Raw genomic sequence first — 12,765 nt, 5'->3', positions numbered from 1 at the left:
AAATAATAGTGGCCAAAAGGGGCAGGTATAATGAAGTTGCGTCCAAACCTTAAATTGACACACCAATGAGGGTGAAGACCCCGGGACTCTGCAGCACTTGATTGATTTGTAATGTTGGAAAGCGCCAAGGAGCTATTGTATCTATTTAAGACTTGTGCAAATAACTTTGTGGTGGCGAGTCAGAGATGCTGTCAAATGGTTAATATATATATATATATATATATATATATATATATATATATATATATATATATATATATATATATATATATATATATATATATATATATATATATATATATATATATATATATATATATATATATATATATATATATATATATATATTGTATTGTGCAGATAAGAATAATGTGAGAGAGAGAGAGAGAGAGAGAGAGAGAGAGAGAGAGAGAGAGAGAGAGAGAGAGAGAGAGAGAGAGCCAGGGACGAGACTTATTTAGACGCGCCCTGATCACATACTTGGCCTGAAACTCTTAAGATATTTATCCGCGCAATTACTCGTTCCCCACTTAAATTTCCTTACTTTTCCTTTCCCATTTAATTTGAGACTCCCCTTATTTTTTGTACAAGAGTTGCTCTTGACAATAAAGTAATCATTAGTCATCTAACTTCCCTGGTTTAATCAGTACAATTTTTATAATAAAGTGTTTTATTCAAGTAAAGACCGCGCGGGGAGCGGGTGTGGATGCGTGCCCATACTTGTGTAGCGGGACACTAAGTAGCCGGGTCAGTTGCCTTAAGGGGGTTAAATGAGTCACTACCGGCTGTACGCCCCGGTCTATTTATATAGAATAGGAGTCTCCATAGTAGTCTGCCAGTAAGGGTAGTTGTGTATTATACACATTGTACCCAGGGAAGTGACTCCTCGGCAGTGTATGAGTCCAGGCCAAGCTTACACGGTGAGCGATGACTTGACCCTCCTGTGTGCGTGTTTGTGAGCACTCTTTTTGCTGTAGCTTCTTGTGTGTTTTGTCAGTGACCCGGATTGTTTTTTATATGTTACTGCGGGCTGATGCAATTCAGCCACAAAGGACATAACTAATTAGCGGCTTAGTAAACTTTACTCCCTCCTCAGATCCTGACAAGGCCTGTCGCCCAGGAGGCAGTAAACGATACCACTTCGCTTGAAGCTATAACACTCTGTTGGGCAGTGGGAGGACTGTCACGGACAGCGGAAAACTAACGGGTATTATACCTCGACCATACACATGTTATTGCATGTTAACTTTTTTTTTTTCTCTCTCTCTCTCTCTCCTAGATGTGGTTGTCAATTCTGCAGCTGTGGGTGTTAAATGTTGTTTGGAGTATTTTCCTTATCTGTGGGTAGGTAGAACAGACTGGCGACTTCCACTTAGTGTGACCTGGAGTTACGACCATCATGAATAGGGTGCAAGAGTCACAAGGGACACTCTACACCCGTCTGTGACCCCTGCGTTGAATCCATGTAAGAGGTGACTCAGTGAAGGTAGTCCAGGTGCGGTAGCATGAATTAGGTGGAAGAGAGGGAGAAACAATCCCTGAAGATAGAAATTTTAGCAAAGGTTTGAACGAAGAGATCATCTTTAGAAATAGATGAGTGGGCAGTGGTACCATCAGACCGAAATAAAGGAGGGAAAGATAAATAAGCAAAGTTATTGGAGATTTTTTTTTTTTTCGCTACGTGTCAGAAGTCACGTGGTGAGTTAGATATTGAAAGATTTTGAAACTTTCTATTACTGAAGGAGCTTTTGGCTAGTTGGAAAACAGACTTGGCATGATTTCGGGCAAAAATATAAAGCGCATGAGATTCAGGTAATGAAAGGCTCAAGTACCTTTTGTGGGATACATCTCTATCATGTATAGTAAGAGAATATGCTGTGTTAAACAAAGGTCTGGAAGGTTTAGGTCGAGAGAAAGCGTGAGGGATGTACGCCTCCTTGCCAGACACTATCACCCCTGCTATGCGCTTAGCACACAGAGATGGAAGCAGGAGTCATTCCAAGGAAAATCAGTATAGTACCTCCTCAAGTCCTCCCATCTAGCAGGGGCGAAACGTCAGAGGAAGGATTGGAGCGATAGGACAAGAAACAGATATGAGATTGTGATCTTAGAAGCCCAACAGAGAAGATGAGGTAACAACATAAGCAGAAGTATTACAGGTTTGGAAAAGGTCAAGAATGTTGGGCGTATCTCCAAGACGGTCAGGAATACAAGCAGGGTGTTGCACCAGTTGCTTTAAGTCGTGGAGGATAGCAAAGTGAAAGGGTAGTTCACTTGGATGGTCAGTGAAGGGAGAAGAAAACTAAAACTGTTGGTGAACATTGAAGTCTCCAAGAATGAAAATCTCTGCAAAAGGGAAGGGAGTCAGAATGTGCTCCACTTTGGAAGTTAACTAGTCAGAGAATTTCTTATAGTCAGAAGAAGTACGTGAGAGGTATACAGCACATATATTTTTAGTTTGAGAGTGACTCTGTAGTTGTAGCCAGATGGTGGAACACTTGGAAGATTCAAGAGCGTGGGCACGAGAGCAGATTAAGTCGTTACACACACAGACGCAACATCCGGCTTTGGACTGCAAAAGAGGATAGAGAAAGTAGGAAGGAACAGATAAGGAAGGGGCTACTGCCAGTTGCTTCAGACACCTGCGTTCCAGTGAGGAAAAGAAGATGAGGTTTAGTAGAGGATAGGTGGTGTTCTACAGACTGAAAATTAAATCTAAGACAGCGAATGTTGCATAATGAAGAAAAAGTTGAGGGGGGATGTCAACACATTTAGGGTCGATACCAGAACAGCAGTCCGACCTGGGGACATTTATAGTCCCCTTCCCTGAAGGGGCTGGTGTAGGAGTCGCCATGGCAATTTTTTTTATTTTGAGTGAAGGATATGTGTTTAATTAGGTGCATGTAGTTTTGTGTGAAGGAAAAGTTTTCTTTAGAGGGTAGCCTGTGACTACCCCTTATGTTGTGAGGTCACAGCTGGATTTAATAAATTCACAACACCCCTTTATACAGTGCTTTAGACCTCACTGGGTGTAATTATCGTTTCGGCAGATGTCTACTTCTTCCTCCTTGTTTCTTTCTTGTCCGTGAGTATGTGCATGTTCGTATATGACTGAATGGAAACAAATATCCAGTGGTAGGTGCCTCGTTCATGTGGAGCTGTTGAAGATTATATAAATATCTGGATAGGGAGGACGAGTACATCTCCTGTAGATCTTTTTTTCTTCTTCTTCTAAGTTCACTGTTCTTTAATCTTAAATTTTCTTAAAGCAGATATCTAAAATTCTGATTTGCATATTTTCATTCAAAACTAGTGAAACAAATGAATATTCATGGAATTCTTTTGTAATTTATTGTATTATTTGTTATATTTATCGAAAGCTCTCGCAAGGAATGATGGACTTAGTAAAGATTGAAGAACACTGGTATAGAAGTTGCCCGCACACAAGCATACACTAAATTCGAAATGAAACTAAGCAAAGTGTAACAGAATGCAACAGAACGTCAAAAACTCACAGAGTCTCTGAAGATTAGGAAGTGTAGAGCAGGCGACATGTATGGCGGGAAGAATCGTGTTGGCGTCGTGGTCGTCTGATATGGCCAGCTGTAGGTACTTCAGGTGTTGGAACTTGCTCAGCATCAAGGTGGCGTCAACATCTAAGTGACCCACGAACGTCTCAAGACCACTGTTGTAATGACATGGTAAAATGTAAGTGTGATGATGGTGATGATGACAATAATAATAATAATAATAATAATAATAATAATAATAATAATAATAATAATAACAATAATAATAATAATAATAATAATAATAATAATAATAATAATAATAATAATAATAATAACAATAATAATAATAAATAATAAGAACAACAACAACAACAATAACAACAACAACAACAACAACAACAACAACACTAACAACAACAAGAACAAAAACAAAACAAAAACAACAACAACAACAACGAATAATAATAATAATAATAATAATAATAATAATAATAATAATAATAATAATAATAATAATACACATTATTATTATTATTATTATTATTATTATTATTATTATTATTATTATTATTGTTGTTGTTGATGTTGTTGTTGTAATCATCCACATCATCATCATCATCATCATCTTCATCATCATTATCATCATTACTATTCTTTTATCTAATAATAAATCTCTTCACCGGGGCAAGGCATGCAGCAGGGAGTGCGAGATGGTCTGTTGGTGCGGCTGCTTGAAGGAGTGCCACAAGTACAGCCCGCTGTATGTATGGTGTGGAAAGACGACATCGTGGACGTTCGATTCCTTCCTATGTAGTTCTATATTCAATTCTTTCGGAGAGATCAGAGGTAGAAGGACCTTGGCGCTAGTGATGGTGCTGTCATTCACGGTTACTGCCTTTTTTTCGTCCTTTATAACGTGTTTCACAACACGCTCAAGAGTGGTGTAATTGATCTCCGTATCCTCCAGCAAGGTTAGCCAGTCATTGCAAGTGTTCACTCCAGACTCAGCCAGCAGGTCCACCACCTCCTGTGTAAGGACAATAGTATAATCGTTATTTCTTCGTGAAGAGAGAGAGAGAGAGAGAGAGAGAGAGAGAGAGAGAGAGAGAGAGAGAGAGAGAGAGAGAGAGAGAGAGAGAGCCTTCTTTTCCTTACCAAGATTTCGTATGTAGGTCAGTCTGTAGTTACATGAGTAACTTTCATTGAAGAAGAAAAGAGAGCGATGACGATGATGATTATATATGACTGAGATCTAAGAAAGATTAATTAACTTGTCATAATCAACATGATATGCTCTCTCTCTCTCTCTCTCTCTCTCTCTCTCTCTCTCTCTCTCTCTCTCTCTCTCTCTCTCTCTCTCTCTCTCTCTCTCTCTCTCTCTCTCTCTCCTTAGTTTAGCAGTCGCAGTAACAAGACGTGCCTCACCACTGCTCCTGAACTGTCATGCCACCATATTGACAATGGACACCTCAGTTTTAAGGACGTTTCTTGTTTCTTAAGACCAGACATATCGTGACTTCTTGGAAGTATATATGAAGCAAGTTGACGAAAACCTGCAGTCAGTGCACTCAACTACCCTGGCATTAACAAGAAGCCTGGAATTCAGTCAACAAGAAATTGAAGATTTGAAGCATAAAGTAAAGCCTCAAGAGCACGAGATCCAGTAAAGAAGGAAAAGCAACGAAGCATTGTGTGAAAAATTTCGTCACGAAAATGTTATAGAGGTAAAGTACGGTGATGGTTCCTGGAAACAGTGCGCACCTCACGTCACCAAATTACTTGACGAGAAGCATCCCACACTTTGTTGCCTATAAACATGTTCAAAGCACTGTTGGAAACACAACAGCCGTAATCTGGTTACATATCGACAACAATGTTTGGAGATATGTTTGTTACAGTGTTAAGCAACATGTTAGCAATAAGAGGTAACTTGGTAAGGCCGTCCGCACTAGATGTTTCTAGACGAGATGACCATGTTGGCATGTGAGAACGCATTGATGGCAGCCGCTGTCGTAGTTATTTTGTGTGGACATTAGCATAAGAAGCGCCGCCGTAGGATCTTGGGCGAGATCGTCCGTATTGAATAACAAGAACAGTGCAGAAAAGCAAGATCTCGTTAACACTGTAACAGAGAACGATGTCTATCTGGGACCACGCACGGTCCATGAAAAAGGCGTCTTCCATTTTTTTTTTTTTTTTCGGATATCCCGATCTGATTTTGAGACTGTTGCAAATGACTGGTATTTATATAAATAAAGGTGACTCAAACTTCAGGCAACAAATATCGGCAACAGCTTGGTGTGACATTGCTGTTTCTGGCATCAGGTAACTCCTACAGCAGCCTAGGATGCACGTTCAAGATATCCAAACAAGCAATCAGTCGAATTGCGCCAGAGGTCTGTAATGCACTGATTACAGCTATCATTGACTACATATAGGTAAGAGAACCACCACGCATCTGCCCTTTTAAATGTGTGTTTATAATATACCAGTCTCAATTATCACCAATGGTAAACTTTGAAGATAAGTAATAACTTCTCTCCTCTAACTGTCTTCAGCTTCTCTCTCATCATCGCGATGTTGCATCTCTTATTATATTCTACCGCTATTTTCATGCTAACTGCTCTTCTGATCTTGCTACCTGCATGCCTCCTCCTCCCGCGGCCTCGCAGCACTTCCTTCTTTCTCTCACCTCTATTCTGTTCACCTTTCTAATGTAAGAGTTAACTAACGCTCTCAATCATTCATTCCTTTCTCTGGTAAACTCTGAATTCCCTGCCTGCTTCTCTATTTCTTTCTTCCTATGACTTGAACTCTTATTGTTTAACTGTTATCCTTTAATTTTTGACGACCGCTTTTGATTCTGTCTGGATACTGACTGATATATATATATATATATATATATATATATATATATATATATATATATATATATATATATATATATATATATATATATATAAAATTACATAAGAGACAACGGCTAAAGACAACAAAATAATAAAAAATAGGCCCACTACGGCATGATATATATATATATATATATATATATACGAGGTGTGTCATTAAAGTTCCAGGACTGGTGCCACACAAGTTTTATTTCACATCCAGGCTACAAACTATAGGTTATCTCCTTCGAAGTAATCCCCCTGGCACCGCATGCACTTGTCCATCCTTCTCTGCCAGGCTTGCATGCACTGCTGGAAGGATTCTTGCGGGATGCTCCTCAGCTCCGTCGTCACGGCCTTTTTGATGTCGTCCGCATCATCAAAACGGGTCCCCTTCATGACCTCCTTGAGCTTGGGGAAGAGGAAGAAGTCGCACGGAGCGAGGTCAGGTGAGTAGGGCGGTTGCTCCAGCACGGCGATGTTCTTCTTGGCCAAGAACTCTCTGATGCTCAGGGCATTGTGAGCAGGCGCATTGTCGTGGTGAAGCAGCCACGAGTTGCCCTGCCACAACTCCCGCCTCTTCTCGCGCACTGCACGAAGCAGACGCCGCAGTACTTCTTTGTACACATGTTGGTTGACTGTCTGGCCCTGTGGCAAGAACTCGCAGTGGACGATGCCCCTCACATCGAAGAAAGCGATCAACATGACCTTGAAGCTGGACCTGGACTGCCTTGCTTTCTTCGGCCGTGGCGACGCCGGACTCTTCCATTGAAGGCTCTGGCGTTTGGTCTCCGGGTCGTACTCAAATACCCAGGACTCATCGCCGGTGATGACTCTCCTGAGCAAGTCTGGTTCAGTTTCCAGACGCTCGAGGATGTCCTGACACACCTGCATGCGTCGTCCCTTCTGGTCATCGTTCAGGAGTCTCGGCACCATCTTCGCACAGACTTTCCGCATGCCCAGATCTTCAGTGATAATCTTCCACACGCTGTTGTGGTTCATGCCAAGCTCATCTGCGATCTTTCGAACAGTCAACCGACGATCGTCACGCACCATCTGCTTGACACGCTCAACATTGGCCTCATTCCTGCTCGTTGAGGGTCTTCCACTCCTGGGGTCATCTTCCACGTCCTCCCGGCCCTCTTTGAACCTCTTGCACCACTCAAAAACACGTGAGCGTGACATTGTCTCATCCCCGTACACTTTTTGCAGCATACCCAGTGCTTCTGACGGCGTTTTCCCCAACTGCACCAAAAACTTCAAGTTTGTTCGCTGTTCAGCGCTCATTGTTAAACGACCTGCAACAGAGGACATGATTTTAAAAGCACGTAAGAAAAAGATTAGTGACTGTAGAGGGTTGGGAGCGCAGTTGTATACTCCAGAAGGATTACTTTGAAGGGGAAATATGGTGGTTTGTGGCTTGGGTTTGAAATTCATCTTTTAGGACACCAGTCCTGGAACTTTAATGACACACCTCGTATATATATATATATATATATATATATATATATATATATATATATATATATATATATATATATATATATATTGTGTGTGTGTGTGTGTGTGACCAACCAACTACAATCCCTCTCACAGCTGCCATTGACTCGGATCAGCTTGTCCTTAGGCTATCTCCTACATAGCCTAGTGCGGGGCACAAATACACGGAATGTAAGCATCTGCCAGTCATCAACAGCTATCGAGGCACAAGAGTTTGAAACCCTATTTAAACTACCAAAAGGGAAGGGAGTATAGCAAATGTCATCTTAATTCCCCAAGCTGAGAAAGAACCAATTAGCCACATGCTATTGAGTACAGACAGTATAGACAACACACAGATTGAAACATAATACCGCACTGAACAACCCCCTACATTAACAAAAGCTACCATGTCCAATAAGAATATTATACACTCTAGCCAGAGAGAGGCATATCAGCAATCTTCCAGAAGACTGATTCCCCCAGTTAATAAAGGTGCAAATCCAGGAAGAAGCTAGACACCTACAACATGGCTGAAATATTATACAGCTCTTAATACTGGACAAGTACAGATGCGAGCCCAGACATTAGTAGCATTTAATAAGGACAACACATACAAACACCCAGACACACGAAACGATGTACATTAATGTAATGAAGTACCAGCTGCCCACCAGCCAGCCTGGGCTCACCTTAACTTCACCACTGGAGTGAAAACTAAAAAAAATCTCCTGCTAGGGTAAACAAACATAAAAATATACAAATAACACTTTAATGGATATCAATATTAATCAATACACAACTCGTGTAAACTCACAAGAAAAAAAATAACTAAAAGGATACACCTCAAAATTTCCAGTTGAGGGACACCACGGGTAACCCTCGTTCACACGAACGCTTCTGGTCCCCTGCTGAGTGATGACAGGCGTCTCCCTCTTGTCACCACAGACTGATAGGGCTCAGGATGGCCACACACTACACCACTCCTCCAGTAGACAGGCACACACTGGTGAAGACGGCTGCGGCTACGGTCCTTAAGCATCACCGTGAAACTCCTGCAACACACCCATGGTGCACTCTAATCATCCTCTCTCCCGCTCCTTACATTTCATTAACATCTAATACTTTGCCCAACAATATCTTCACAATGATATACACTGTCACATACCTGCTATGCTGACAAAGCCACACAATCCAGACCTCTAAAACAACGCCTCAAGTGTCCGTGTTCCACGCCAAAATCCCTCTCGTTCCAAAACAAACACTTCCCATCAAACTCCACGCTAAGCAGCTGAACATCACGATGCGTCTAGCTCCACCTAACTCCTCACATTAATACACTACACTTAGGCAGAAAGGGGGAGAGAACAGGTGTCTGCTCCCATCAAAATCTAGACACAACTTTAAGAGAGAGCCAGACAATGCAGGACTATGTGCAGTCACTCTCCACACAAAAGGAGCAGGGAACACACACACACACACACACGCCATTCACACAATATGTGGATTCACACAGATCACAGTCTCTGTTAGGGCCTAAATAGTATGCAATATAATAAGGCGTCACAAGGTTATCCCACCGATAGGTATAAATTCAATATGCCCTTCCTATTTATGATTTAAAACGCCTCTCTGTACAATACATCCAGCTGTTTTCAGATCTCGGTTTCTACTGAATCGCGGAAATGTTCGTTGGCCAACCGAACCAGCCACATGATGGGAAATAGGGAGGGAAGGGAAAAGTGGAAAGCTGAGAGATGAAAGCTCGACCACGCCTGTCTCTCCCATCCACCGAGTCTAGGTCTAAAAAGACTATTATGTTTCAAAAAATTATTATGGGGTTATTTGGAGGGCTGGGTGAAAACTGACTACACTGTGAGAGAAAACAACTCATTAACTACATTGTCTGTTAAATGCAACTCTCAGAAAGGAAAGGAAATGGGAGAAGTTAAATAGGAAAGAATAGCTTAGAATTTATATGAAGTTTACGGTAACAAACACAGCATGCTTCCGCTCTTCTGCTATGCTGTACTTGCTTCTCGCTCTCCCTCTCTTCCTATTTCATATTTCTCCTTCTCTATTCTGCCCTCCGTTTCTTTTTCTCCGTTTCTCTGTTCTCTATATTGCTAAACATAACAGAATATATATATATATATATATATATATATATATATATATATATATATATATATATATATATATATATATATATATATATATATATATATATATATATATATATATATATATATATATATCAGTGACCTGGATAAGGGAATTAGTAGTGATGTTACTACATTTGTGGATGGCATGAAAATAGGTAGATTAATTAGGTCAGAATTGGATATCGTTGCCTTGCAGGCAGATTTGGATAGGATGAACGAATGGACAGACAGATAGCAAATCCAGTTTAATATTAACAAATGCAAAGTACTTAGCGTAGGTAGAGGAAATCCACACAATAGGTACACAATAAACAATGAAGTTCTGGTAGGTTCAGGTAGGGTATGAAAAATACTTAGGAATTACAGTAAGCTCTGAACTCTAAGAAAGTAGACCAGAAACAAGGTCAGAAACAAGGCAAATAGGGTAATAGGATTAATTTTTAGGAGTGTTAAAAGAAGTCCGGAAGTAATATTAAAGTTATATTTGGCGCTGGTCATACCTCATCTAGGCTACACTGTGTACTTTTGATCTCCATATTGCAGGAAGAATATAGATCTATTGCAATCAGTACAAAGGAGAATGACTAAAAGGATACAGGGGATGAGGAGTATTCCTTACGACGCGAAATTGAAGCTGTTAGATCTACATTCTTTAGAGAGACTTTGGTTAAGAGGGTATCTGATAGAAGTCTTTAAGTGATATAAAGGTTATAACAAAGGAGGATATAGGCAAAATTCTTAGGATCAGTAATCTTGATAGAAAAAAAAATGACAGGTTCAAGCTTAGACCAAAATGAATAAATAAATAAATAAATAAAATAATAATAATAATAATAATAATGATAATAATAATAATAATAATAATAATAATAATAATAATAATAATAATAATAATAATAATAAATAAATAAATAAATAAATAAATAAATACAAAAAAAGTAAATACAAAAAATAAAAATAGATAGAAAGGAATTGGTTCTTAAATACAGTGGTAGATGAATGGAACAGACTCAGTAATCAAGTTGTTACTGCTGAGTCATTAGAGAGCTTTAAGAGAAGATTATGCATATTGATGGATGGTGATGATAGGTGGAAATAGGTATATTCCTCACAGGGACTGCCATATGTAGTCCCGATCGATGGTTTCATGCAGCTTCTCTTATTTCCTATGTTCTTTTGTTTTATATATATATATATATATATATATATATATATATATATATATATATATATATATATATATATATATATATATATATATATATATATATATATATATATATATATATATATATATATATATATATATATATATATATATATATATATATATATATATATATATATATATATATATATATATATATATATATATATATATATATATATATATATATATTGTTGTTTTTAATATATATATATATATATATATATATATATATATATATATATATATATATATATATATATATATATATATATATATATATATATATATATATATATATATATATATATATATATTAAAAACAACAATGACACTAATAGTGATTCCTGTGGCATCCCACTAATCACTTAACCCCATTCTGATTTGGAGCCGTTTATTAAGAACATAAGAACATAAGAAATAAGGGAAGCTGCAAGAAGCGACCAGGCTTACACGTGGCAGTCCCTGTATGAAACACACCTACCTATTTCCATCTGCTATCCCCATCCATAAACTTGTCTAATCTTCTCTTAAAGCTCTCTAGTGTCCTAGCACTAACTACATGATTACTGAGTCCGTTCCACTCATCTACCACTCTATTTGAGAACCAATTTTTTCCTATCTCCTTCCTAAACCTAAATTTTTCAAGCTTGAACCCGTTATTTCTTGTTCTACCCTGGTTGCTGATCCTAAGAATTTTGCTTACATCTCCCTTGTTATAACCCTTATACCACTTAAAGACTTCTATCAGGTCCCCTCTTAACCTACGTCTCTCTAGAGAATGTAAATTTAACCGCTTCAACCTCGCTTCGTAAGGAATACTCCTCATCCCCTGTATCCTTTTAGTCATTCTCCTCTGTACTGATTCTAATAGACCTATATCTTTCCTGTAATGTGGGGACCAGAACTGCACAGCGTAGTCTAGATGAGGTCTGACCAGCGCCAAGTATAACTTTAATATTACTTCCGGCCTTCTACTTTTAACACTCCTAAAAATAAATCCTAGTACCCTATTTGCCTTGTTTCTGGCTTCTATGCATTGTTTCCCTAGACGGAGTTCAGAGCTAACTATAACTCCTAAATCTTTCTCGTACCCTGTACCTACCAGAGTTTGGGTGTTTAATGTGTACCTATTGTGTGGGTTTCCTCTACCTACGCTAAGCACTTTGCATTTATTGATATTAAATTGCATTTGCCATCTATCCGTCCATTCATTCATTCTATCTAAGTCTGTCTGCAAGGCGATGGCATCCGCTTCTGACCTAATTAATCTACCTATCTTTGTGTCATCCGCAAATTTACTAACATCGCTACTAATTCCACTATCCAAGTCATTGATATATATTAGAAATAATAATGGCCCTAATACTGATCCCTGTGGCACCCCACTAATGACATGACCCCACTCGGATTATTACAACCCTCTGTCACCTGTCGCTTAGCCACGACCTTACCCAGTCTATTCCCAGTCTATTCCCATCTATTCCGTGCACCCTAACCTTTTTTCAGGAGCC

The 12,765-nt window shown here is 39.0% G+C and overlaps 1 protein-coding gene and 1 long non-coding RNA gene across 4 annotated transcripts in view; both read right to left on the bottom strand.

The window, feature by feature from the left end:
- LOC135089532 (uncharacterized) overlaps positions 1-12,765 on the bottom strand; it is an 81,747-nt gene that overhangs the window by 32,489 nt on the left and 36,493 nt on the right. For all 3 annotated transcript variants that reach the window (XM_063985181.1, XM_063985180.1, XM_063985182.1), the window contains exons 3-4: positions 4,193-4,539; positions 3,516-3,685 (exon numbers count right to left, since the gene is read on the bottom strand). In XM_063985181.1, the coding sequence (XP_063841251.1) occupies positions 3,516-3,685; positions 4,193-4,539 (517 nt within the window). The remainder of the gene's footprint in view (positions 1-3,515; positions 3,686-4,192; positions 4,540-12,765) is intronic.
- LOC135089533 (uncharacterized) lies at positions 8,636-10,071 on the bottom strand. The gene is made up of 2 exons (XR_010261527.1): positions 9,048-10,071; positions 8,636-8,934 (listed from the first exon to the last, which is right to left on the bottom strand). It is a non-coding gene; the product is annotated as an uncharacterized LOC135089533 (long non-coding RNA).

Source organism: Scylla paramamosain, chromosome 33, assembly GCF_035594125.1.
Source record: "Scylla paramamosain isolate STU-SP2022 chromosome 33, ASM3559412v1, whole genome shotgun sequence".
NCBI lineage: Eukaryota > Metazoa > Arthropoda > Malacostraca > Decapoda > Portunidae > Scylla > Scylla paramamosain.
This window is presented reverse-complemented; position numbering and strand designations above follow the sequence as displayed.